General features: G+C 38.4%; 2 protein-coding genes across 5 annotated transcripts in view; one reads left to right on the plus strand and one right to left on the minus strand.

The window, feature by feature from the left end:
• LOC145996333 (uncharacterized) overlaps positions 1-27912 on the minus strand; it is a 109891-nt gene that overhangs the window by 33650 nt on the left and 48329 nt on the right. The window contains exons 6-7 of the mRNA XM_083132764.1: positions 24109-24896; positions 16805-17142 (exon numbers count right to left, since the gene is read on the minus strand). Coding sequence (XP_082988890.1) covers positions 16805-17142; positions 24109-24896 — 1126 coding nt within the window. The remainder of the gene's footprint in view (positions 1-16804; positions 17143-24108; positions 24897-27912) is intronic.
• LOC145996086 (cytochrome P450 6k1-like) lies at positions 924-27480 on the plus strand. 4 transcript variants are annotated; one of them, XM_083132335.1, is made up of 5 exons: positions 924-1014; positions 16337-17310; positions 19242-19463; positions 21754-22005; positions 27183-27480. In XM_083132335.1, exons 2-5 carry the CDS (start codon positions 16374-16376, stop codon positions 27347-27349), a joined length of 1578 nt encoding a protein of 525 aa, XP_082988461.1. In that variant the 5' UTR covers positions 924-1014; positions 16337-16373; the 3' UTR covers positions 27350-27480. The 4 variants fall into 4 exon arrangements, with proteins under 4 accessions (XP_082988461.1, XP_082988463.1, XP_082988462.1 ...); XM_083132337.1 differs by lacking the exon at positions 924-1014 and adding an exon at positions 2055-2078; XM_083132336.1 differs by lacking the exon at positions 924-1014 and adding an exon at positions 10070-10297.

A 27912-nucleotide genomic window follows, 5' to 3' on the forward strand; every position in this document is an offset into this window, starting at 1 on the left:
CGCTGCCTATGGCCCAGTGCGTCTAATAAGGAGCGCAACCGTAAGTGCTTCGGGGCGTCTAATTGGACACAGCACCACCGAGGGACGTACAAACACAAAGCTGACGATGTTCTCCTTGTCAGACGTATTTAATCCAATTTTGATCACTAGGATCAGAAAGGAGATACATTTCTGAATTCATTTGCTCACTTAACTTTCCTAATTGTTTCATATACGAGCATATTCTTAATTATCTTAATTACCTATTTACAACATTTTATTCACTCCTATAATTTTTATACTTTTCCTTTACGTATTTTGCATTTACTATAATATATACATATAATCACTCTTCTCCGCTCCTAGTTTCTACAATGAACTCCGCGTTCTTCATATGGCGCGCTGCCATCTATCGTCGCTCTCGGGAAACATTTCTTTCCTGCATTTCTCATTGTGTCGTCGGAACTGGCATGTGACATCCTGAATTTTGAACCATTTTACGTTTTATTAGAACCTATTTCACGATTTTTCGACCCTAATTTAAGATTTTTAGAATTTTTAGAGCCTATTTTAGGTTTTTTAGAACCTATTTTGAGTTTTTTGAACCTATTTTGGGATTTTTAGAGCCTATTTAAGGAACTTAAAAATCCGAGGTCTACTCATAACTAATGTGTGACATGAGTCTTGCCTTTACTATAGTTGAGTCGACCCTGTCTCAGTCTTAACTGACTCTACACGATTCAACGAATGCGAAGTCACGATAGCACGATACTTCTTTAGAAGTCTTGAAAGAACATGCTGTTAAATCCACTCAATTCCCAGAACGTTATCGGTTGGTCATTTCATGCACAATCATTCTGACGGTCCATAACCTGGGTTATCGTCTATCTCTAACCACTTCTCGCCTCGTAAGCATGACGATGCATTTGCACAATGCAAATAACATCGGTTCCATGCTAATGTCATCCTAAGACATTTCCGTGTGTCTTTGTGCGGAGTTATTCAATTTTCTGCATTTCATGTTTCGCCATACATGTAAGTAGACTGCCAGCTAGATAATTAAGTTAGTTGTAATAATGCATAGAAATGTGGGGTGTAAGGGCTGAATCTTTCTGAAGTCACCCAACCTCACTTCCATGTACATCCTGGACTGTATTTAACAGACTAGTGATGCTCTGGCGTGTTTGGCTTGCCAACTTCAATTCAGGGAGATTTCTTCACAGCCTTCGAACCCTTTATAATGTTCTCGAAGATCAGCTGTTGTTTCAGACCGAAGTGACAACGACACGGTCACTTCTAGTCTATACGAAAGCATGGGCTGCGCATGCGCAATCAACAGACCGGGACGACACGATGCACGCCATTGAGAAAACGAACAGTCCAAATGACACACATTCAGCACATGTTCAGCTTACAGTGTCACTTCGGTATGGAATTTTGCCTCCGAAGGTTTGTTTCTAAGGGAGATTTTACACCGAAGCGACTCGTAGAATTCACGCTGAAGCGGCAAGCGACACGAGCACCTTCAGTCTAAAGCGAAACATTCACCGCGCATGCGCGAAGAACTACCCAGTGCGAGCGGCACGTGCAGCTTGTCGTGTCGCTTCGGCCCCAAAGCTTGAATTGAGTACTGAAGGGTTTGTTTTGAAGCGACACGAGTCGTTTGTCACTTCGGTCTGAAAGCTCCTTCAGAACGGAACTTCTGAGACAAGACAGATCAGTACGTAAGGATGGCATACAATTTGAATCTGCCTACGTTCTGTACGGTTACTCAGTTCTTTTAACTCGATGCAACAGATGCAGACTGTTAGCGCAACGATAAATAGATATTTGAATATAGCACCATCACTATTTTGGTTACTGATAACAGTGAACTAAACAATCACTATCTTATCAGTAGAATAATTGTGACGTCACAATTTTGAAGTACTTGCGATGTAAGTCTCATTTTATACACAAAGGAAATGAGATAAAATTACATGAATCATAAATGCACGATTCTTATGCTATCAGAGCATACAGATAAGATATCCGTATAAATGTAACATACATCGTAATACCTAGTGTAGTACCTGCGAGGAAGTATAGAGCTTTTGCAGGTGAGTGACAATGTAATGATCCTCTAAACATTTTGATGTTACAAAGTCTGACAAACTGGAAACAGTGAAAATTATTAGTCTCGATCACAGCTCCAACAATCCTTAAAGGAAATGATGTATTCTGTGACAGCCTTTCAGTTGTTTTGTATGAATTCTTCTTAGGTTTTCTGATTAATCTCTGTATCATATTTCCTCTGAAAGACTTTTTATAATATAGACACGGTTACGTCATGCGTGACGTTGAAAAGTGACGTTTCACGCATGCGCACGCCGATTCTCGTTCCGCGCACACGTAGGAGACTACAGCGCATATATTCTGCGCATTCGAAGGTAATCTAGTGTGTCACACAAACAGTATATAAAATGTAGGAAAACGCACCGAATCACTGAAATGTGTGCCTGTTGGGACCTATACATTTCTAAAAAGATAGTGAAATTCGCAAGAAACACTAAAAATTGCGCTGTGTCGTGACTTACTATAAATAAAAGATGTCTTTAGTGTATGAGCGTAACTTGGGCAAAATCGAACTTTGGACTTTACTTTCGGGGACAGAATAAAACTTGGGACTTAACTCTCACGGGCAGAATCTAACTTGCGACTTAAATTTCGGAAGCAGGATCAAACTTGAGACTTAACTTTCGGGAGCAGGATCAAACTTGAGACTTTACTTTTGGGGGCAGAATCAAACTTGAGACTTAACTTTCGGGAGCAGGATCAAACTTGAGACTTTACTTTTGGGGGCAGAATCAAACTTGAGACTTTACTTTTGGGGGCAGAATCAAACTTGAGACTTTACTTTTGGGGGCAGAATCAAACTTGAGACTTTACTTTTGGGGGCAGAATCAAACTTGAGACTTTACTTTTGGGGGCAGAATCAAATTGTGACTTAACTTTCGGGAGCAGGATCAAACTTGAGACTTTACTTTTGGGGGCAGAATCAAACTTGAGACTTTACTTTTGGGGGCAGAATCAAACTTGAGACTTTACTTTTGGGGGCAGAATCAAATTGTAACTTAACTTTCGGGAGCAGAATCAAACTTGAGACTTTCCTTTTGGGGGCAGAATCAAACTTGAGACTTTACTTTTGGGGGCAGAATCAAACTTGAGACTTTACTTTTGGGGGCAGAATCAAACTTGAGACTTTACTTTTGGGGGCAGAATCAAACTTTAGACTTTACTTTTGGGGGCAGAATCAAACTTGAGACTTTACTTTTGGGGGCAGAATCAAACTTGAGACTTTACTTGTGGGGGCAGAATCAAATTGTGACTTAACTTTCGGGAGCAGGATCAAACTTGAGACTTTACTTTTGGGGGCAGAATCAAATTGTGACTTAACTTTCGGGAGCAGGATCAAACTTGAGACTTTACTTTTGGGGGCAGAATCAAATTGTGACTTAACTTTCGGGAGCAGGATCAAACTTGAGACTTTACTTTTGGGGGCAGAATCAAATTGTGACTTAACTTTCGGGAGCAGGATCAAACTTGAGACTTTACTTTTGGGGGCAGAATCAAACTTGAGACTTAACTTTCGGGAGCAGGATCAAACTTGAGACTTTACTTTTGGGGGCAGAATCAAACTTGAGACTTTACTTTTGGGGGCAGAATCAAACTTGAGACTTTACTTTTGGGGGCAGAATCAAACTTGAGACTTTACTTTTGGGGGCAGAATCAAACTTGAGACTTTACTTTTGGGGGCAGAATCAAATTGTGACTTAACTTTCGGGAGCAGGATCAAACTTGAGACTTTACTTTTGGGGGCAGAATCAAACTTGAGACTTTACTTTTGGGGGCAGAATCAAACTTGAGACTTTACTTTTGGGGGCAGAATCAAATTGTAACTTAACTTTCGGGAGCAGAATCAAACTTGAGACTTTCCTTTTGGGGGCAGAATCAAACTTGAGACTTTACTTTTGGGGGCAGAATCAAACTTGAGACTTTACTTTTGGGGGCAGAATCAAACTTGAGACTTTACTTTTGGGGGCAGAATCAAACTTTAGACTTTACTTTTGGGGGCAGAATCAAACTTGAGACTTTACTTTTGGGGGCAGAATCAAACTTGAGACTTTACTTGTGGGGGCAGAATCAAATTGTGACTTAACTTTCGGGAGCAGGATCAAACTTGAGACTTTACTTTTGGGGGCAGAATCAAATTGTGACTTAACTTTCGGGAGCAGGATCAAACTTGAGACTTTACTTTTGGGGGCAGAATCAAACTTGAGACTTAACTTTCGGGAGCAGGATCAAACTTGAGACTTTACTTTTGGGGGCAGAATCAAACTTGAGACTTTACTTTTGGGGGCAGAATCAAACTTGAGACTTTACTTTTGGGGGCAGAATCAAACTTGAGACTTTACTTTTGGGGGCAGAATCAAACTTGAGACTTTACTTTTGGGGGCAGAATCAAATTGTGACTTAACTTTCGGGAGCAGGATCAAACTTGAGACTTTACTTTTGGGGGCAGAATCAAACTTGAGACTTTACTTTTGGGGGCAGAATCAAACTTGAGACTTTACTTTTGGGGGCAGAATCAAATTGTGACTTAACTTTCGGGAGCAGAATCAAACTTGAGACTTTACTTTTGGGGGCAGAATCAAACTTGAGACTTTACTTTTGGGGGCAGAATCAAACTTGAGACTTTACTTTTGGGGGCAGAATCAAACTTGAGACTTTACTTTTGGGGGCAGAATCAAACTTGAGACTTTACTTTTGGGGGCAGAATCAAACTTGAGACTTTACTTTTGGGGGCAGAATCAAATTGTGACAACTTTCGGGAGCAGGATCAAACTTGAGACTTTACTTTTGGGGGCAGAATCAAACTTGAGACTTAACTTTCGGGAGCAGGATCAAACTTGAGACTTTACTTTTTGGGGCAGAATCAAATTGTGACTTAACTTTCGGGAGCAGGATCAAACTTGAGACTTTACTTTTGGGGGCAGAATCAAACTTGAGACTTTACTTTTGGGGGCAGAATCAAACTTGAGACTTTACTTTTGGGGGCAGAATCAAATTGTGACTTAACTTTCGGGAGCAGAATCAAACTTGAGACTTTACTTTTGGGGGCAGAATCAAATTGTGACTTAACTTTCGGGAGCAGAATCAAACTTGAGACTTTACTTTTGGGGGCAGAATCAAACTTGAGACTTTACTTTTGGGGGCAGAATCAAACTTGAGACTTTACTTTTGGGGGCAGAATCAAATTGTGACTTAACTTTCGGGAGCAGGATCAAACTTGAGACTTTACTTTTGGGGGCAGAATCAAATTGTGACTTAACTTTCGGGAGCAGGATCAAACTTGAGACTTTACTTTTGGGGGCAGAATCAAACTTGAGACTTAACTTTCGGGAGCAGGATCAAACTTGAGACTTTACTTTTGGGGGCAGAATCAAACTTGAGACTTTACTTTTGGGGGCAGAATCAAACTTGAGACTTTACTTTTGGGGGCAGAATCAAACTTGAGACTTTACTTTTGGGGGCAGAATCAAACTTGAGACTTTACTTTTGGGGGCAGAATCAAATTGTGACTTAACTTTCGGGAGCAGGATCAAACTTGAGACTTTACTTTTGGGGGCAGAATCAAACTTGAGACTTTACTTTTGGGGGCAGAATCAAACTTGAGACTTTACTTTTGGGGGCAGAATCAAACTTGAGACTTTACTTTTGGGGGCAGAATCAAATTGTGACTTAACTTTCGGGAGCAGGATCAAACTTGAGACTTTACTTTTGGGGGCAGAATCAAACTTGAGACTTTACTTTTGGGGGCAGAATCAAACTTGAGACTTTACTTTTGGGGCAGAATCAAATTGTGACTTAACTTTCGGGAGCAGAATCAAACTTGAGACTTTACTTTTGGGGGCAGAATCAAACTTGAGACTTTACTTTTGGGGGCAGAATCAAACTTGTGACTTAACTCTCGGGGGGTAGGATCAATCTTGGGAATTAACTTTCGGGGTCAGAATCAAACTTGGGACTTAACTTTCGGGGTCAGAATCAAACTTGACACTTTGGGAGCCATGATCGACAATTTTTCCATCCCGTAAAATGTCCAGAACTATTTTGTTAAGTAACTTACATTTACGCAATCATAAAATGTACTCTTCAATATATTGCTACTCAGGTCCAAGTAGGTTATAAAATTGTATTGTTAATTTTTAAATTTAGTAACCTTAAAATTTGGGGGGGGGAGTGCCACCCCTTGCCCCCGCCAAGTTACGCCTATGCTTTTAGTGTATTACACTATGTCGATTAATTCAATAATATCAAAAACGAGATTATATTGTTAATATAAAAATTTCTCTACAGTTTGGCCACAGTCAATATTTCACGGTATGATCGTGAATGCGAGAAGTTAGTGTCCACCGATAAGTTACGTTGAGGAAATTATTCCGAAGATTTGCACTTGTATGCAACCAATTGAGTTCAAGACACGTGTATATGCTGTGAGAAAATGAACGTATAAATGCCACAAAAGTACACCTATTTGTTACGTAATGGAGTAGTTAGAGTTGCGTGCTAAGCCAGAGATCTTAGGTTCAAATCCTGACAAAGCCCTGACATTTCATTGCGGTTATTCCTTCACAAATCGCCATTAGTTCTATAATCGTCGTGATTAGCCAAGAAAAAGTGACGTAAAATTAACCTGATACAATGCTCAATACCATGCGGTGAGTCTCGAGCATTTATTCAATTAAGTTAGTTCCTTGTTACGTCAACAGATGGCTGAAGCGTACAGGAAACAGAAATAAGCATAACCATGGTCCAGGAGTTCACATATTTAACTTCGGCCAAGTCAGAAGATGGAAAGCATTGTAAAATTTCAAACAAGCTTTTTTGTATGACTGAAGCTGAATATTTAGTACCTGAACATGAAGTTAGACCGAGAATCATTCGTTTAAATGCGTTATGTTAACTTTGATTAACTTTTAAAAATGAGTTCAATTGTTCTGGCACACATGATAATATTAAAATAATAAATTATATATTTAAAGAAAATAAAAGGTACTTTAGAACAATTGGCAACCTATGTAATCCCATAAAAAAAAGTACACAATGACCAGTATGACCAGTATGTAGTTGTAATAGTTGTGCTTAACACAAAAGGGCAGGGGGGGACAATTATGAGGAAACGACGTCATGGTTTATTCAAAGGTACCAAGACATCAGCCTCCCCGATGGCACAGTGGTAACGTCGTCGCCATGTAATCAAGGGGTCCCGGGTTCGATATCCGGTGAGGCACATACTGGTTCGGGTCCCACTTTTATCTGTAGGTCCAGTCCCGATTAGCCTTACTTTGCATAGAGTGGACTTAAAACACCAACTCAATACAATACCAGGACATCAGGAAACCTCTCTCTTTTTTGTGCTATGGTTGTCCAGGATGCTAGGATTTGACTATTAGTAGTCTACGTGTAACCCCCCCCCCCATTTGCCTTCAGTTGACATTGTACATGTAAGTACGTGCCTCCTTCATCATTTGACTTGAGTTGCGATTGTGCATGTCGGTCCTTGTCCTCCTGGTAACAATCTCAGGGGGCACGATGATATGCGGTTTTGTGTACGGACGCTTGCCATCTCTTGGGGAGTGCGTGGTGGACGTATTTGTAGACACTGCTAGGATATCTTCGAATCATGCTACAGTGTAGGAACATTTTTTCAGCTCCAACAGTTGTCTAGGATTACTATTGTAAGAGTTAGAGTCCTGTCCAATGCTGGTCATGTTCCACATTTGATTTCACGCCATTGTCAATTGGAGCTACGTACAGACCCCGGATTTGCTGTATTATTGTTGTTATGATAAGACCTTTGAAACGGCATATTCTTCGACCCCCCTTGCCATTTGAAAAAATTGAATCGACCCCAGCCTACCCCCTTGTGGGGGGGCCCGGGTAGGGAATGGTTGGCCTCAAAACGTTTCTCCCTGAACATCATGGAATACGTGTTTCGCCATTTTTTCCTATTTACAGCCGTTCTCATAATACCCAGGGTGGGGTGAGACTTTATGGACACCCTGTATATATTAGTATGGTGTGTGTGACATGTGCGCGCTCCTTTTCTTTCAAACAATGGGCCTGGTCAAAGCAAACTATTGTAGGTGGCAGCACCCCTATTTTGTGTCCCCACGCATTTGATGGGCAATTGTTCTCCCATTTAAATACATGGGGAATTTGATGGTGAAGGTGCTGCTATTACATTAAATTTCAAGTTTAATTTCATCGTAACCTCAGAAATTGTGTCTGAACATAATTGAATAATCAGTGCTGTAAAAATAAAATTTTTGAAAGACGATCGTCAACAACAGAAAAGATATCGGAACTCAAAAAAGCCTTAAAATTTACACAGCACTTGTTTACGTCACTTGCAATATTCACAATTTAAGTGCTTTGTTGTTGTCAATCCGGTAAGGAATAATACATAGTAATTCCGCGCGACTGTACTTTTATTTTTATAGTTTTTTAATAAGACTCTTTATTTCTTACGTGATATCATACTTTTCCGCATGACTAGTAAATATGGTCCTCTGTTTTATATATACACATTTCTCGAGAATAATAATTATTACAAAAAATGTTTTATCTTCTGTTTCATTTCTCGCAACCTATAGGGCTTTCATATTTACACGAATTGTAATTTTAAAATTATTGTTTCCAAAAGAGTACGAAAATACAAGGGAAAATGTCTGTTTGTAAATACAATGAAAGAATACGTTAGTATTAAGTTATCGGATAGGGCATAGTGTCATAGTGTATAATAGTAAATAGCATGTGCTTACGAACTTAATATATGTATATTTTTTTATAATTTTGGGAGTTTCTCGTGCTTTCTCCGATTCCAACTCCCGCCGTTGAATTACGCATACGCGCAACCAGAGAAAAGCATATTGCGTAGTGTAAAAATCTTAATTTTTGTATTATCGACCCGTGGCAGCTAGGGACGATCCAAATAACATCTAGTTTAGTGCTCTTTGTGCATAAACATGCTATATTTTGCCCGTTTGAGCTACCCTGCCGTTGCGCTTTCATTTATTAATTCTTAGTTTAAGGAGAATGTAATTTTCGGAAACTTATGACTTGCTACATAATCTTAAAACTTTACTAAACCCATTTTAATTATCGATTTACACGAGAAATTCTTACCTTCGATGACAATAACGTTTGAATAGCCATCCCATCGCGCTTCAATGAAAACCTTAGGGCAACCAAATGAACGAATTTATTTAGGAACACAACAGTGGTGGCGCCGCCACCGTAAAAGTTTGGCAATGAACAAACAGCCCCATTGTTCATGCATTTAAGACAAAACTGTTTAGCAGTAACAGTACACATTTGGGGTTACATCTATCTGGTAATTTACAATGCATTACAGAAAAGAATCATATTGCGGACGAAGCGAGCAAGAAAATTTTTAGATTCTAATGTATGCAAACTGAAAACAATATTGATTTAATATCGCACAAATATTGTCACTGGGCTCCATTGAATTATCTTTCACAGTTTTATTAATTTAGATCGTTCGGCTTTCAGGGCCGGCTCCCGCCACCCCCTAGCTACGGCTCTGAACTTGACGAGGCTGCAAGAAAAACAGATACTGCGAACAAAGCGAACAAGAAAATTTTATGAAATGTATTTTTATTTGTATAACATTTGAAATCGAGGCTATTGCCCCTCTGTGCTCCCCCTGCAGGTGCCCTTAAGGCTAGAAGGAAAAATGCAATAAACGTGATAACTAATTCCATTTTGAGTATCCTTTTGTCCTGCTGCTCGTTTTTTTTTACTTCAATGTGGGACCCCTTGCCCCTCCCTAAAATTGATTTCCGTCCAAGGTTGGTTGGGGGCAATGCCCCTTCCCCCTGTGGTTGCGCCACTAGATGCAACTCGTCAGTTTATTTTGCACAGCGTAGTAGATGCATCAGCCTACCCCAACTGACCTTGAGCCACAGCGCGTGCACGTATCGGGCAAAACAAAAGAACATCCAGGACGTGACGTAAGGCATGAGTGAGCGTGTTCTCCGTTTCGCTGTGCGTATTTTTCTGATTTTGTGAACGTGCTAGAAATGTTATCATTGAATGTTTAGTGCAAGAGATGCACAAAGTAGTGTTTATGTGTATAACTAATCTTTCAATGTGCTAACGATCTGTGATGAATCTGTGTCAAGCAGTGGCCATACTGATCCCGTGTGGGCGTGTTTATCCGATGACGTCACTTCAAGATTGACAAGTTCAGGTGACTGAAACATGAATTTTCCAAAGTTTCTCTTTATATTTTCATTTACCTTAAAGGCTTTTACTTGACAAGTTACTGTATATGTCGCCGAGACATTGAGTTACTGCAGTTGATGCAAACTCGTGTTTTGCTTTGAATAGTTCAAGAAAAACATATTAAATCATAGATTAAACACTGGTGAGGGGTGTATATACGACTGTGCCGTACAAAATCTTTGAATACAATAGAATTTGTCCTCACTCACGGACACATCAACACACAGCACAATTCCTAGTTGCGAACAGTTGTCGGGAGGTAGGGGGCTCGAACCAGCCCGTGGACCCCTCCCCCCCCCCTTTGGAAAAAAGTAACAAAAAGTCATAAGCCTGCTTATTTTTTAACGCAAATAAAGTTCAGTAATAATGCATTAAATCGAAGAAAAAGTAAACATTCGGGAACCAGTTTCAAAATTTTCATATTTCACAGTTTTCAAAATACCAAAAAAATAAGAGTTTCATATACGAGGTCACCCAACATAAGCTTTACGACTAAAATTTCTCTCTAACGTTTAAAGCTTTTTCTTGAAAGACGTGTCTAAGAGTTAATAGTAAAATGGAATAAGTATGCATTTCAGCACACTAACAGTTTGTAATGTAATAATAATAATAACAGTAAGCCGTATAATAATAACAATAATAATTATAAACAAATATCATTCAAAATGTATTATTAATTTTATTAGTTAATACGTAATGGGCTGGACCCCCCCTACAAAAATTTCTGGCGACGCCCATAAACAGTCGTAATAGCCGGCAATGCTTTTTCAAAAGCAAATAAGGGCAGTGACTCAGAGAGGCATTTTAACTAGCTACAACCATAGCCAACCTAATTGACCAGTCATGGTCTTCTGCTTGTTAAATCCCTCCAAGGTCATTTCACCTTTTCCGTCTAGACGTAATCTACCTTTCACGTGAGGATGTTTAAAAAATGGAAATGAACAGAGAATGGGAAGTCTTCTGCTTTGTGTGAAAATTCCTTACTGCCAACGACCTCTATAAGCGATTTTTATGTGGCGGAAGGTGAGGGATATTCGTCTAACGTTCGTCATGCGTGTATTGTTTGAAATCATATTCTTGCACTGCTCAGTTTAATGTGTGTAGACGCACTACTTGTGCTGTATTCGTCATGCTACTGAAATATCGCACTTCTTTAAGTAACCTAGGGTTGCTAAATGTCTTTAATTCTTTATTCTAGCCCCTAGGCTATAGCCTAAATTAGCCAAGTGGCAAATCCCCTTCTGTCTCATCTCTATCTTTTTCGCTCCTCCCTCTCTTTTAATTTTCCTGTATTTCTCTCGCTCCCTCTCTTTTTCTGATTTTTTTCTCTTTACTTCTCTCTCTCTCTTTCTCTGAATTTATTTTTCTCCTTACTTTTCTCTCTTTCTATGAATTTATTTTACTCTTTACTTCTCTCTCTTTCTCTGAATTTATTGTTCTCCTTACTTTTCTCTCTTTCTATGAATTTATTTTACTCTTTACTTCTCTCTCTTTCTCTGAATTTATTGTTCTCCTTACTTTTCTCTCTTTCTCTGAATTTATTTTTTCTTTACTTCTCTCTTTCTCTAAATTTATTTTTCTCTTTACTTCTCTCTCTCTCTCTCTCTGAACTTATTTTCCTCTTTTTGCCTATCTCTCTTTCTCTCTCTCTTCTTCTGAATTTATTTTTATCTTTACTTTTCTCTCTCTTTCTCTGAATTTATTTTTCTCTTTACTTCTATCTCTCTTTCTCCTTGAATTATTTTTCTCTTTACTTTTTTCTCTCTCTCTTTCTCTCAATTTATTTCTCTCCTTCTCTCTCTCTCTGAATTTATTTTTCTCTTTACTTCTATCTCTCTCTGAATTTATTTTTCTCTTTACTTCTATCTCTCTCTCTCTCTCTTTCTTTGAATTTATATTTATCTTTACTTCTCTCTCTATCTCGGAATTTCTCTTTCTCTTTACTTCTCTCTCTCAATTTATTTTTCTCTTTACTTCTCTCTCTCTCTCTGTCTCTCTCTCTCTCTCTCTCTCTCTCTCTGTGTGTGTGTGTGTGTGAATTTCTTTCCCTCTGATCTTTCTTTCCTTCTCTCCCTCTGTTTGAATTTAATTCTGTCTTTATTTCTTTCTCTTTGTATTTCAGTTTCGCGTTCTTGTGTATCTTTTTCATTCACACTGCATTTTAAACATTTATAACTCTCTAGCTCTGGTAATTTATAGATTTTTATCTCCCCTTCTCTCCATCTAGGGCTGTTTGTGTTATTCTTTATTTTTCTCCGTAATGTTCTCGTCTTATAATTGTTTCTTCTTTTTTAATTTTTCTTTCTTTCTCACCCTGTTTCTTTCTCATATCTTTATTTCTTTCCACAATACTTTCATGTTCTCTTAGGATTAGTCTCTTGCAGTGGAGAAGCAAACAACACCGATGCCCAGGCCGGCGTCGTAGCATGCTGTGCGGAGGTCGGCCAGAGTTTCTAGGAAATAAATGCGACTATTAAAATTTCGACGCCTGCCACCTTTACGATTTTTTTGGTATTTTTAAATACAGTGTGTCCGAAGAGTCACGCAACCCGGTGTTTACGACCGTATAACGGAATGAGAAGAAACGCTTTCTGCCAAGATAATGCCCTGTATATTGGGAAAATTTAGAGAGACAAACATATGTAAGAACATGCATGTTTTAATAACAAATAAGCAAATTGTTGCCAAAGGCGGCAATTTTTTTTTTTTTGCAAATCGCGTGTATTGGTGCAGAGAACTCACTGAGGTAAATTATTGCAACATTTCACAATACCAACGAACAATTTGGATGGCCATCTATTGAATTTGACAGAAAAAGAACTTTGACGAAGTTTCAGAAACATTGCACAAGGGAATAAAGGGGCTGTTCCAAAAATCGTTGTTTTCACAATATTACGAGGGACACTGGCAACACTGTTGCTGTCACGTGTCACTAACAGACGTGTTTCACCAAGCGTAAAAAAACTATTAGGTACCGGCCTCTGTGGCGAAGTAGTTAGTACAGCGTGCTACGACGCCAGGGGTCCTGGGTTCGGGCGTGGGCCCAACTTTGTGAGTGTCCCTTCATCAATTTCATTATACAGTGTGTCCAGCTTAAAAGTACCATAAAATAAAATGCTATAAGTTTTAAATTTATTAAGATATTTCCGTAGAGTTTTCTTCTACCTATAGAGTAACCCAAAAAGTTTTTTTTTACATACCTAGTACACCTCAATATGAGCACCATTAGTTGCTCTACAGATGTCCAACGTGTATTCAAGCTCCGCCCATGTGTTGTTGAGCATTACTGGAGTCACATTTCGGATTGCAGGACAAATGCAATGTCGTAGATCAGGAAGGTCACGAACTCATGTTTGGTACACTCATGACTACAAAACCACAAAGAAAAATCAAAAGGAGTAATGTCCGGGGATCTAGGAGGCCAAGGGATAGAAGGAGAACCTCAGTTCAGTTCGCGCGCGCACGTGCGCAATCCGAGTGCTGATATTTTGCAAGCGCGGAAAAAATACAACCTTTTCAAAATACGTAAGGCTTAAGGTGCTCTTGGTTAAATATTACACGTAATGATTTTTTTATTTTATTGTACTGTTGACTGCCAAGGCCTAGATTGTGTTAATGACATCGTGGGGCCAAGTAAGAACAATTTGTGAAAATGGATCAAGTTGGTGTCATGAGATCTGTGAAGCACAAGAAATTTCAAAACAAGCCAAAAAACCGTTAAAAATGCAATTGAAATTTGTGACCCAGTTTTGGGTTTCGTGGCCTGGAGAAGATAATTTTGATCAGTGGACCATGAGACCCATTTCTGTGTCTCACATTTTTATTAAAAAAGTACAATTTCTGTTTCTTCAAATAAGGAACTTCCGTCACTTGAACTATCAAGCTCGTCCAGTATTGCACGCACATTTTCTGCTTGTTGTTCATACATCGTCAACAGAACAAGAAAACATACAACAACAGAAGTGCATCCTCCATAAAATATTGCACGAAATGCAATCTGCACGTTCAATCACACAGAATATAGTCTTAATGTCTTCTTCTTTTATTTTTCTCCTTCTTTGTTTAATTCTTGCCTGAAATACAACAAATGTCAAACAATGATGCATTAAAAAGAACGCATCGATTGTTGTATTGAAAATCAACAAAATAAAGTTATCCTAAATAATCACAGAACAGTAGGTTTATTACTACAATGTTACGGCCATTTGTACGCCATTGTTGCAATCGCGGGTTGCTATCTAGGGCCAGGCTACGAGTATAGTGTAACATTCTGTAGCCAAAACAATATCTTTGATCATGTTAGCAAATTACAAGTGGTATCGCGGCCTGAATCAATTGCTAAGGTGAGACACAAAAGTGGGTATCACGGCTTCACGAATGGCGATACTTGAGACCCAGTTTTCGGTCTCATGGCAGTCAACGTGTTAAAGCCGGACACGCTGTATATCCTCATATTCGCGATTAGCGAAAAGTGGAAGAAATGCAAAGTAAAATACACCATATCAATCAATCAAGCAAGCAATGATTGACCGAAATCAATTAAAGTAGACCCCATTTCCAACTCGAGCTTGGATCTTTGATGGCGAGATTCTTCGCATAATGATGGACAATTTGAGTAAATGCATGTGTTGATCATAACAGTTGGGCTGAAAAGTTCGTAGGCTGACTCACAGATGGCGTTACAAGAATTAAATCCATGTGATTTTTACTTAGTACTAACCTTCAAAAGATACGTGTATAAATTTCACAGCTGCCGGATAATTAGTTCGTGAGATATAGCATTGTGAGTGAAGCAGCTTTTGTTATTGTGAAAAAATGGATAAAAAAGAATTTCGTGTGTTAATAAAGCATTGCTTTTTGGCGAAAAAAAAAAAATACTGTTGATAAACATTATTCGGACTCTGCACCAGGAAAATCAACCGTTGAGAAGTGGTTTGCTAAATTTAAACGAGGCGAAATGAGCATCGAAGACGATGCACGCAGTGGACGCCCCAAAGAGGCTGTTACCGACGAAAACATCAAAAAAGTCCACAAAATAATTTTTAATGATCGTAAAGTGAAGTTGATCGAGATAGCTGAGACTTTAAAAATATCAAAGGAACGTGTTGGACATATTGAGCATGAATATTTGAACATGCGAAAGCTGTGTGCAAAATGGGTGCCGCGCGTGCTCACAATCGACAATGCACCGTGTCACAAATCAATGAAAACGATGGCAAAATTATATGAATTAGACTACGAATTGCTTCCACATCCACCATATTCTCCAGATCTGGCCCCCAGTGACTTTTTCCTGTTTGCAGACCTTAAAAGAATGCTCGCTGGAAAGAAATTTAGCACTGATGAAGAGGTAATCGCCGAAACTGAGGCCTATTTTGAGGCTAAAGAGAAATCGTACTATAAAAATGGCATCGAAAAATTGTATGACCGCTATAATCGTTGTATCGCCCTCGAAGGCAACTATATTGAATAATAAAATCGAATTTTGTCAAAAAAATATTTTTTACTATGTTAGCCTACGAACTTTTCAGCCCAACTGTTACTTGTCTGTGTGCTTTGATCTGTCGTAAAGGGTTTCTAAAAAATATGGGATTTTTGAAATCGTAGGTTGGCAACACTGCGAGGAATGTGACGCCACGTAACGTACAAGACATGAAGTATTCAGTTATCATGGAGCAGTCGAGTGGTGCACAGCGTGCATGCACTGTGAAAGTGATGGTAATCCAGTGACCGTCAATTCCCAACGTTATGTTGATACCGTGAAAAATGTTGTTCAGGAACTAAATCCATTTCCAGACATTCGTGACAATGCCTGGTTTCATCAAGACGGGGCCACCTTGTGAATGAATAACACGTTTACAATTAATTGCATACCCTGTACTATTCATCTCCATGAATACACTTGCTTCGAAGTTCTTCTTCTTTTATTTTCCATTGTAATGCCTCATATTTTTTAGACACCCTTTATAAGGACAACTTCTGATGCTTCTTATGTCTATTTCAGATACATTAAGAGAAGTGCATAAGAAGGAACTGACAAAATGGAGTTGACCCTTTTGGGCAGTCTGGTGGACATTGCGATTGTTTCTGCGGTCATTCTGACCGGCTTGTATCTGTACTTCACCTGGAACTTCGACTACTGGAAGAAGCGTGGGATTCCATTCCTGCCACCTACCCCAGGCTTCGGCAACACGAAGGAGTTCGTGTTACTCCGGAAGGCATTTGTTCTCGAGCACCAAGAACTCTATGAACAGTTGAAGAACGAAAGATACGCTGGAATCTTCTCTGTAAGGAGGCCTACTCTACTGGTCATGGATCCGGACCTGATCAAACAGATCCTGGTGAAGGACTTTGACTATTTCATGGACAGAGGAACGTCAGTGGATGAAAATGTGGATCCGTTGAACGGTAAACATTTGTTCAACATGACTGGTGAGAAGTGGAGGTTCTTAAGGAATAAACTAAGCCCGACCTTCACGTCTGGAAAGATGAAGAAGATGTACAATCTCATGTACGAGTGCAGCGAAGAGCTGATCAGCCATCTTGAGGAACCTGCAAGGGACAAAGCCATGATTGAGCTGAAGGATATCGTGGCTAGGTTCACAACTGACGTCATAGCATCCTGTGCCTTCGGGATACAGTGCAACAGCCTTAAGGATCCGGATTCAGAGTTCAGAACCGTTGGTCGCAAGCTGTTCAAGCCAACCACGCTGAGAGCCATCCAGTCTCTGATTGGAAGAACCATCTCGTTCACCCATCGCTGGTTCAGGTTTGGTACAATACCTGACGACATTGTTCGGTTCTTCAGGACTGTTGTGAAAAGCACGATGGACTATAGGGAGAATAATAATATTGTACGGAATGATTTTATGCAGCTTCTGATTCAGCTGAAGAACACAGGGAAAGTTGACGATGATGATGATGATGAAAATGAGAAAAATGAACATGTGGTGACCCCAAGTCGAGGACCTACTTTTGGTAAGTTTATCATCAGCTCTGGTTTAGGAAACATATTAACCACATCTAATTCGCTGCACTTTTTGAGTGTCTCTGCACTCAAACGTCTAGTAAGTTACACGGTGCAACACCGACTAGTCTACTTCGTTGGTTTGGTGTCAAGTGGTGTATTTAGTGTCTGAACCGTTTGCTCTACGTTCTGGAGTCGTGTAGGGTGTGATGTATGCTCACATGGTGCGTGCTAACTAAGGAAATGAACGTTTAAAGTAGCAGACAGGCATTTGTCTGTATTCTTCCACTTGGCTGAACGTCATTTCCTTGCACCTGAATATACCTACACTACACCCAGTGATGTGCCGTAGACTATAAGTTTACGTCTACATGCGTTGTCTGCACGTAATCTACGCGTAGATTACATGGGGTTGTAGTTTACATAGACTACGTAGACAATCTAAAGTGCATTTACATTAATTTTCAAGGGTTTCATGAAATGAAAGTGACATTTTCAACTATATTGGTTCCTAACGAAATAAAAGAATAATATTTACAACAAATTTCTCTTCTTTTCTATTATCAACTATGGAAGAAGATAAATAGTATACAAAAAACAACAGATGGCAGTCGTGAGGCAAAAGTGGTCTTTTCCCCATAAAACACTAGAATATTTCCTATATTAGGTTTCTTCCTAGGTGAGAAATTGTTCAAATTTGGAAGAAAGAGTATGAAAATTTCTTCTCACACATCAGCAACTGATATGCAGTATAATTTTATTTTAAATCCACGGTGCCCTTTGCTCAATTATCACCTTTCGCCATGTTGTTTACATAGATTACGTAATCTAAGTGTATAAAATAGTCTAGGTGTAGAATGTAGACTATCGTTGTTTACGCGTAGACGCACATCACTGACTTCACCTAGTGTCAAAAAGTGCAGCGAACTAGACGGGTCTATTTTCTGTTCTACGATGTCTCAAATGTAAGTTACTGCATTTAATACCATTTATTTACACCACTCTTAGACATGCATTCTTCAGTTCCGCTCATGTCCTGTTATATCTTTGTTATTTTGCAACCTTAAGTGCCATTGTATGACGTTTTAAGGTTGAAGAACAAGTAAGATTTACTTGATACAAGATTAGGAAGGTATACTGACTGTTGACGTCACTACAAAGTTCAATAGATGTTCACATCTCACAATTCGACTCTCTGCGGGTTGTAACTGGTGAATTGCGCTCACTTTTACGTAGTACACCCCCCCGACAACTGTAATTTGCAGGCCAACGAAGTTCTGGCGACTTGACTCGCACCATATAATTCTCTGTAGGACAATCGCTTGTCTTCGCGATTAGCCAAAAGTTGCAGAAAAGCAAAGTAAATTAAATCAATCGCCTCTCTGCAAAGAAATTTCATTGGTATTGCCTTCATTAATGCTTGCAGTGTGTTTACGGCAGTGTTTCCTGTTGACTGATTTCTCTCCAAGAAATGTAAACTTACATTTGGGATGACACTCATGGTTTTATAACTATCTTGTGGTAATTCATTTTGAGAACACCAGAGGACAGTGCAATAACAATATATCTCTCTAGCGAAAGTTTCATTTCTATTTCGTAACATCGACTTAGTTGACAACAACAAACTTTATATTTATCAATTTTTAAAAAAAGTTTCATACATACACGTTAATCTTGATGATTCTATACTTTAATTGTATGAATAACTCATATTTATATAACCATGTAACAAAACAGCATACATTTTAGTAAAATATGTGTTTTTCTATTGTTGTTTTACGATTACATATTAATTGTTCCGTGTAAGCGACACACTGTGCTAACCTGATAGATACATATTGTGCGTCATTGAGTTGAAACATAAAATACATTTAAAGTTTTAAGCAGATAAACATGTAAAGTGTAATTTTCATATCCTGGTGTTTATTCTTCTGATCTTCAGAGCTCACTCAGGACGATCTGACTGCCCAAGTATTCGTTTTCTTCATCGGAGGATTCGAGACATCCTCATCCGTCATCAGCTTCGCCCTCTACGAACTTGCCTTGCAACCAGACATCCAGAAAACACTACGAGATGAAGTGGATGCATCACTCAAGAAGTACGAAGGGAAGTTCACTTATGACTCCATCCACGAAATGGAGTACCTCGACATGGTAGTGCAAGGTACGTTGAGAAAGTTTCATATTTTCCTTATAATCATTTAAAACTCAACTACAGTTGTAGATCTTCGCGTGATATCATAAATGAGAATTCAGAATAAAGTAAGGTGCCCAGGGTATGTGTTTTTAATGTTTGCGTGTCTTCTGCATCATTAAATCATAATGATAGATATACATGCCATTATAATTTTTTTCACTGTTGCTAGAATTTTAAAATCTGTGGCGATATGGTAGAGTTGGCGATATATTAGAATGTATTGCATAGTTATTCATGTTAGCGGTTGAGTCATCTTTAGGAAGACCAGTTTGGCACAAGAATTGATGACTTTTAATCCAATCTTGTATTTTAATGTTTGGCTTCATTTGTAATATAATTAAGCCTTGTTTCCATATTAAAAACACTAAGTTGCTGACCAAGACAGTTTATTAAGATAAAAACACTTAACAGGTAACGTTTCAACCCTGTATCAGGGTCTTCCTCAGATGAAGAACTAAACTAAATGATGGAATATACTACACACAGAAAGATTACATACATATAGCAGGGTTACTAGCCACACAACAACAAATCAAGTTGACAGTCCTTATCTAGGAAGATTTCTCCAAAGGAATTAAACATATCACCTCCTGACAGTTGTTGACTAATGGGTCTACTACACTGACAGGCGATTGACAGGTCAAGATTAGCAAGAGTCTAGAACCACCTGCTTACCACTCACCCACCCCTCCTGCCTTTTTGGTTATGAATGAATACCTCCTCCTCTGGTCTTCTTCTTTTCTCTTCTTTCTTCCTTGTTCATACTTCTTCTTTCCTTCATTCCTTTTCTTCATCCTTTCAACTTTCTCTAACACACTCTTCCATTCCTTGTTTATCTTGAGTCCTCCATTCCAATTCATGATGTCTTCTCCTGTCTTTTCTCTTCTTTGGCCTCCTTCCATTTTCTCACTAGTTCTTTCTTCTCGTTTCCTATTCGACTAGCCGAATCCCATTCAACTTCATGTCCTGTTTCTCTAGTGTGTTTGAATATGGCATTCCTGTCTCTCTTCAATCTCACATCATCCATGTGTTGCTTTAACCTGTCTTTAAGTCTCTTCTTCGTTTCCCCTATATATACACTTTCACATCCTCTGCACTTCACCTCGTAGATAACCCCTTCCTCTTCTTCCTCTCTCTTTTCTTCCTTCTTCTTGCTGGCTATACTTAAAATAGTGCGTCCTCCCTTCCTGTAAGTTCTTATACCCACTTTCCTCAGCTCTTTGCATATCTTCTCTGTGGCATCGCCCATACTTCTTATACCAAACCATCTATCTTTTTCTTTCTCTTTTTCTCTTCCTTCTCTTCCAGTCCTCTCTCTTTTATCTCTTTCCTTCTTCTGTTGATGTTGTGTCTGTCTTTCTTTTCATAGCCATTCTCTTCTAGTTGTTCCCACAGGCTATTAATCTTGGTTTCTTCTTCCCCTTTCTCTGTGCATATCTTCTTTATTCGGTCTTCCATGTTCCTTATAAAATTACGTTTAGTTCCATCACCCACATCACTTCTTTTGTGGCAGAACACTCCTGCCGAACACTTCTTTTGATACCATGTAGCCACAATCCCCATTCCTCTCTTCTTTTTCATCTCATTTTTATCTTAATAAACTGCCTTGGTCAGCAACTTAGTGTTTTTGGCTTCATGTTAATTGGATTCATGATTTTCTTGGACCATATTTGACTTTTTCTGAGAAAAAGGGGCTGGCCCCTGAATTAGTTTTAGTACTTTTACCATTGTTTATGGGGCATTCCAGGGTCACGTGTATAACGTTTCACACAGAAATGTAAGATTATAGGCATGAGATAAAGTATTCATTATTAAATGATATCATAGAATTTTGAAGTACTTGGTGGTGTAAATGAAAAAACTTGAGTGTAATCCTATAATGACATACCCAGAATGCATAAAAAGCATTAACCAACATGTGCGTGTTTGACGCTTTGAAAATGTAGCAAAGTTTGGTGTTATTTGTCTGTGAAGCACATAGATGCTAGTAATTTTTTATGGTAAAATATGCAAATTATATGCACTCACAAACAATTAAAAACAATAATAATTTTCAGATTCAATCATTTTGTTTTTTTACGTGAAGTCGAACCACTTTTCGTGGAATGCCCCTTACACACTATTTATTCACTCTTAAAAGAAGAAAAATATTTTTTAAAATTATGTCCTAACATCAAAAAGTGTAATTTGACAACTCTGTAAATATGTGGACAATGGCAACCACTTGTTCTTACACGTTTGTACATTTATATCATAGAATCCATGCGGAAATATCCACCTGTTCCCATTGGAATGAGGATGTGTAAAAAGGATTACCAAATACCGAACTCGAATCACATTGTGGAAAAGGGAATAAGGGTCTTCATTCCTGTCTTTGCGATCCAGAGAGACCCACGGTATTATCCGGATCCGGAGAGATTTGACCCAGAAAGGTTTACGGAGGAGAACAAGAGGACTCGTCCTAATTCTGCCTTTCTTCCATTTGGTGCTGGACCAAGAATATGCATAGGTAGGTTCTTTCTAGGGTTTATCTAGAATTTGCCACCATTAGGGTATGACAGTAAGTTTATCATCAAATGGCTATGATTCTGAATATACTGAGTGTGTGTCATGAAAAAATTAGGGATGTGTTGGGGTAAATGAATAAATCACTAGGTAAATTGAAACAGTTCATGCTTATGTAAAAGAAGAAGAGCTAAAATGTGACAACCAAAATCTTCAGTGATGGTACATGGAAAATTATTTTTTCTCCTTATCCAAAAAATGCTGGGGAGCTTTCAGGTAATAGGCTACTGGTCATTGTGTTATAATTTTTAGTTTAAAATTATGAACTTGATAAATTATTAATAAAATTGTCAGACGTTTGAGGATATAATGATAACAGTATTATTGATTTTTATTGTACTAATCTGACTAATTTTTGATTTCATTTAATTGTACCTCTCTTTTTTAAGGAGAAAAACAATGACAAATGTATTGCAATAATCATATATTTACAAAAAAATTGGAAAAATGAGTAATTGGGAATGATGTGTGATCAATTTCTTGTGACTGAGTTTCAGAGCATAACAATTCTTTCAATTAAAAAAAAAATCATGCATGTGAGATTTATTTATTGACATTTCCAGCACACGAGAAGCTATTTAAAACGGGAAGATACAGTAGTAAAATAACAGACCAACGCTTTAAAATACAAAACAGTAGAAAGATAATCAGAACTCAGGTTCGCAATAACATTGCTCATGTACAATTGTTTTCTGCGTTCATGACAAAAAGAGGAGAGGCAACTGAAGATATTTGGGTTGAGATCCTTCAAGAATATTTTGCTTCTAACAAATTGTGATATAAAGGCATTTAGAATGGACAGTTTCCATCCTTTGTACCATTGCACTAGTGACAGTTCAAGTGGTAAAGTATTTCGCAGAATCATCATGGAACACAAAAGGAATTCTTATGTTAGAGCTAAAGGAGAAAAAAACAACATGTACGCGTACAGTGATTTGATTATCTGTAAATCCTTCGATAGATCTCGGAAGGTGAATCATTTCTCGTCCCTAGGCAGAAACCTGATGAAATACTCTGATTGATTCTTTTGCTAAGAAATAGAAAGAAAATGGTGTATTGAGAGTAAAAGCAACAATGCAAGATCCAAGTCTCTAGACATCATTCAAGTTTGGTGGTAGTCAATGCTTGAAGGAGGGAAGAAATCTCAGTTTACATTAATACCGTGTTGAATCATAAAAGACTCAAGAATACATACTGCATATAACAATTTCCAATTCACTGACTAGTTACGGTAATACCACTTCTAACAAGTAGGACCTAAGTGAAAGTTGGACAGCTGCAAATAACAACAACCTTCTCATCAGAGAGCCTTGAATTCGATACCAATTTTTCAACTGCCAAAACAAATTTATCTTCACCTTCACCATAATAGTTATGCACTAAAAATACTTAAATATGCATTTAAATATGTACTAAAAGGTGCACAATATGCAAATGAATATTCACTTTTGAAATAACTTATCTTTTTTAAATATTTTATTTCAGTTACTGCAAAATCTCTACATATAAGCAGATATTATTTCTTTATTTTTCAGCTCATAGAGGAAAGGAGCCAAATATGGCATACCATTTACATTTTGGTTCATACGTCAGTCAGATTTATTTCCAAGTGTGTGCAATGTACATAAATAGTTATAGTATTGAATGTTGTGTAATTATTGACAATATTAGTCACATCGGACAACACAATTAGTCATGATATACGAAAAATACAAACACTGCACAATTTCAGACATGGCAAGTAGGGTTACTAATATGGCATACCTGTAACTTCTGTGAACAAAACAGTTTTAGAACCTGATAAACACAAGCACACTGCGTTACATAATATTAGAAAACAGTACGGTCTATGTCATTGTTTTGAAGTTGTGATAGTCTCTGCCATAGACCTAATAGAACTCATTCCTAATCTATTGACAAAAGTCACACACATAGCAATCTTTCTCTGATCCAGCACACTCCACGTGGGCCCACAAACGACACAACATACACATAATACACTGTTCACCATGAACATCGTTTGAAAATTTCCCATCACAGAACATACAGATGGCATGAGAGTCATGTGGTTCGTGATCGCCATTACTGCTGAAATTAGAGCTAGATGAATCATCCCTAATGCTCATAACGTCATCTTCTTCCTCGGAATCTGTTGATTGCTGATCGATGTACTTCATTTTCTTTTTCTTGTTTTTTTTTGCTGCCGCAAGAGGAGTCTGCACAGATTTATCTACTTCCGTAGGACTAATCATTTGCGCCAATTGAAGTTTCTTCTTTGTTGACTTAGCAGGTTCCTTATTTAGTGAAATTTCCAATGTGTTTATGTATGGGGAAGATGTAAGAATAGCTGAGGAACCAGCCTTCCTTCCACGACTTCCAGCACTTTTCACAATTTTGGGAATGGGAGAGATGTTCCATCGTGTTACCCTCGAAGTTGCAGGTCCTGCCTCAGCCGTTGCTTTCTGGGATGAAGCGTTGATGTCTGTAGTCAAATCTTCAGCAGAAGCCTCCATCTCGGCATTTATGAATTCTTCATCGGCAAAAACGTTGGGGTTGAGAGGATAAATCCCCGTCACCTTAAATCCATTCACAGCAATTGCCCCTGTTTGAACTTTTAAGTACGCATTCCCAAATAGTTCTGCAATATCAAAGTTGTTTTGGGGGCGTGAATTGATTCTCATCCAGAGGCGGATTTCTTCACTGTATCTTGCTTTCAGTGGACTCGTAAAACTCCTATCTAAAAGTTGAAGTTTATGCGATGCATGTGGAGGAAGGCATACAATGCAAACATGATTCTCTTTTGCCAATAGCAACACCTCAAGATTTCTAGAATGGCTGTAACGGCCATCTAATATTAACAGTACAGGAGATTGCGCAGAGGGCTTTGTGTATTGGAGGAAAGGCCTGAACCAATCCGTGAAAATATGTGACTGAATCCACCCAGATGGGTGACATGCAGCAATGGTTCCTGAGGGTGCACCTCTCTATAGTTGAGAATTCATGTTTTTCCTAGGGAAGATCATCATGGGTGGTACATAAATGCCACTGGCACTCATACATGTGACTACCGTCACAAGTGCTCCCCTTTCAGCTGAAGTAAGCGATGCCACTTGCCGTTTGCCTTTACGGGCCAACACCTGGGGAACTCTCGACTGCACTATGCTTAACCCAGTTTCATCAACGTTAAATGTTCTGTCTGGTCCATAGTTTTTCTTTTCTATCTTTTCTTCTAACATGTTGAAAAATTTGTTCACACTTTCTCTATTGAACCCCAGGTTTCGGTGATATGATGTTGCTGTAAGTTTTCGGAAAGACGATATTGCTTTGTGCCTCTTTAGAAATAGTCTCAACCAACGTTTCCCTGCACAGTGCTTCAAAAATGGGTGTTTCAGTTCATTTTGTACAGCCAGCTGGTATGCCATCTGCCACACATCTCTTCTCGTGAGACCGAAAAATTGTTTCTCATGTTCAACAGATAGCGAACTAACTCTTCTTCAAGTCTTGCGCCTAGCACTACTTTCCTACCAAGCTTCTGCGTAACAGCATCTGTAATCGGCAAATCAGAGTGTGCGTAATGTTGAGTGTAGGACGCTTTCAGGAAGCCCATTACTTTATTCCTGCAATCAGCTATTGCTCGACTCTGTTGTCATGGTCCCACTGCTTCCTTTTGGGCGGCATGTCTGAAAGAAGAATACAGACCCTATAGAACCTCCACTAGCATGTTTAGGTAGCTGTTATCTTTCCATTATAGAGGTTAACGTTGGTTTTCTTTCATATTCCTTCGTAGACAGTGTGTGGCGGTTCCCTATTAATGTGGCTGCCTGCATCAATTAGGCCCACTGGTCGTTTTCTAGTTTCACTGTAGCATTTTTCTACCTAAGACTGCGCAATACTCTCTCTCCTTCTCTTGCGATTGAACAACGGGCAACAACGGTTCTTTCATATGCCGACGTTAACCTTTACAGTGGGACGAGTACAACTTGCTTTGTATCTGATATGGTCTGTTGCAGAAAATTATTTATTTATTTCATTTTTAAACAAAACACGTAGTTGATATTTATTACCTAGACTAATTGATACATTTATTTATTATTTTATACTTATTGCCACTTTTCTTAGTGTTTGTCATGAAAATAATTAATGTATTCCTACAAATGAACATTGAATAGTAGAATACAAATATGGCATGGTGTGGGTACAAATATGGCATACTACTATGCCATATTTGTAGCCTCGCCAACTTTGATTTCCTGATCGAAATTTTACTGAACCCTGGCAGCACACATAAAAAACAACTATGCTCATTTGTGCTTCAAACAATAGCCTTTTAAGTGCACACACGGTTATTGCCAGTTTATTGCAACCAAATAAACTGCCGATGGAAATACAACTTACCTTAAAACTTCTGAAATCTTTGAAAAACAAACAAGGTTCTCCTGTCTCACAACACACGTGCCGTGCTCAACGCGATAACACTCACAATGGAAAGACCTTCCAAGGTTTCGTTCCAGAAAACACCAACAGAGGGTAGTAGTTACCAGCAGAGATAATGCACCATGCCAAATTAGTACCCCTATGCCATATATCTCTCCTTTCCTCTATCATTTAGCATGTAAAAAGTTGCAGTTCCGAATTCTTCCACACACTCTTGTTTGCTTTACGCTATTGTTTTATAAATGAAAGAAAAATTACATTACTTAGTGATCATGATTGCACCTGACTACAACATGTCTCAAATTTTCGAACTTGAAATGCCTGTTTTCGGCAAGAATATTTTTATACTTGCGTAGCCGCGGTACTTTGCCAACAGACCAGGATTTCAACCCGTGATCCCTGGTGACGAAATATGCTGTGCTAACTGCTACGACGTAAAAATATAATTATAATAATGGTTGTTGGCTCTAAAATGTGCAAGAAGTTTATGTATGTGTATGATTCATGTATGTATTAGCATATGTAATACATTTATCAAAAAACTTTCAAAATACGCATTACCATGTGCAAAATGCATAACTATCCGAATCCTGCACAAGTGAAACTTTTCCCACATATAATTTCTTAAAGGCCATTCCTGCAACATATCAAAACACTATCTATTAATCATAATATCTTTTTTTCCAGGTATGAGGTTTGGTCTGATGCAGTCCAAGCTAGGACTTGCCTCTCTGATTTCCAAGTATGAATTCAGCGTCTGTAAGAAAACCAACATCCCCTTGGAGTTTGAACCCAAAAGCATGATCTTGGCTGCTAAGGATGGAATCTGGCTCCAGATATCAAAAAGGAAATAAGTGAGAACAGGTTAATGGAATGACTTGAAATTCTTCGCAATGTATTATTTTTCTGATTTTTTTTATAGTATTCAATACTTTATACCTGACTTTTTTTAAATACATTTTTGCAATAAATTATATTTGGTGTATTACATGCATAATGTTTACTGACAACAAATCTGATACTGTGCTCTTCATACCGGCACTTTGTAGTACATACCGTTGCCCTGGGGGTTTAAATCGGGCCCCCAGAGAGTGCTTTGGACGAAAGTGATTATTTGTGTAAGGTGTGTCACGAGTTTATAGGATGGTGGTGCTTCCAATTAAGTAACTAATCTGATCTTTCGTGACTTCATGGAATGTTTTGACATACATACATACATACATACATACATACATAAAATTACTGATATACATCCTAAACAAAGAGAAAATAATAGTTTAGAAACTTTTACTAGCCTCTCATAATTCTTGCTTTTAACCTTCAAGAATAATACGAAATATACAAATTAATTATAATAATGTTTACATCTGACTAAGTACCAATAAGCTCAGATTATTTTAGATCTCTGGAAAAAAAA

This window comes from Lepisma saccharinum, chromosome 12 (genome assembly GCF_977018435.1).
Source record: "Lepisma saccharinum chromosome 12, izLepSacc3.1, whole genome shotgun sequence".
NCBI lineage: Eukaryota > Metazoa > Arthropoda > Insecta > Zygentoma > Lepismatidae > Lepisma > Lepisma saccharinum.

Excerpts from the sequence above, each read along its gene's own strand:
- LOC145996086 (XM_083132335.1), top strand. The coding sequence starts at position 16,374 with ATGGAGTTGACCCTTTTGGGCAGTCTGGTGGACATTGCGATTGTTTCT. Across the intron at positions 17,311-19,241 it reads AAGTCGAGGACCTACTTTTG|AGCTCACTCAGGACGATCTG; the intron begins GTAAGTTTATCA and ends TCTGATCTTCAG. Across the intron at positions 19,464-21,753 it reads CCTCGACATGGTAGTGCAAG|AATCCATGCGGAAATATCCA; the intron begins GTACGTTGAGAA and ends TTTATATCATAG.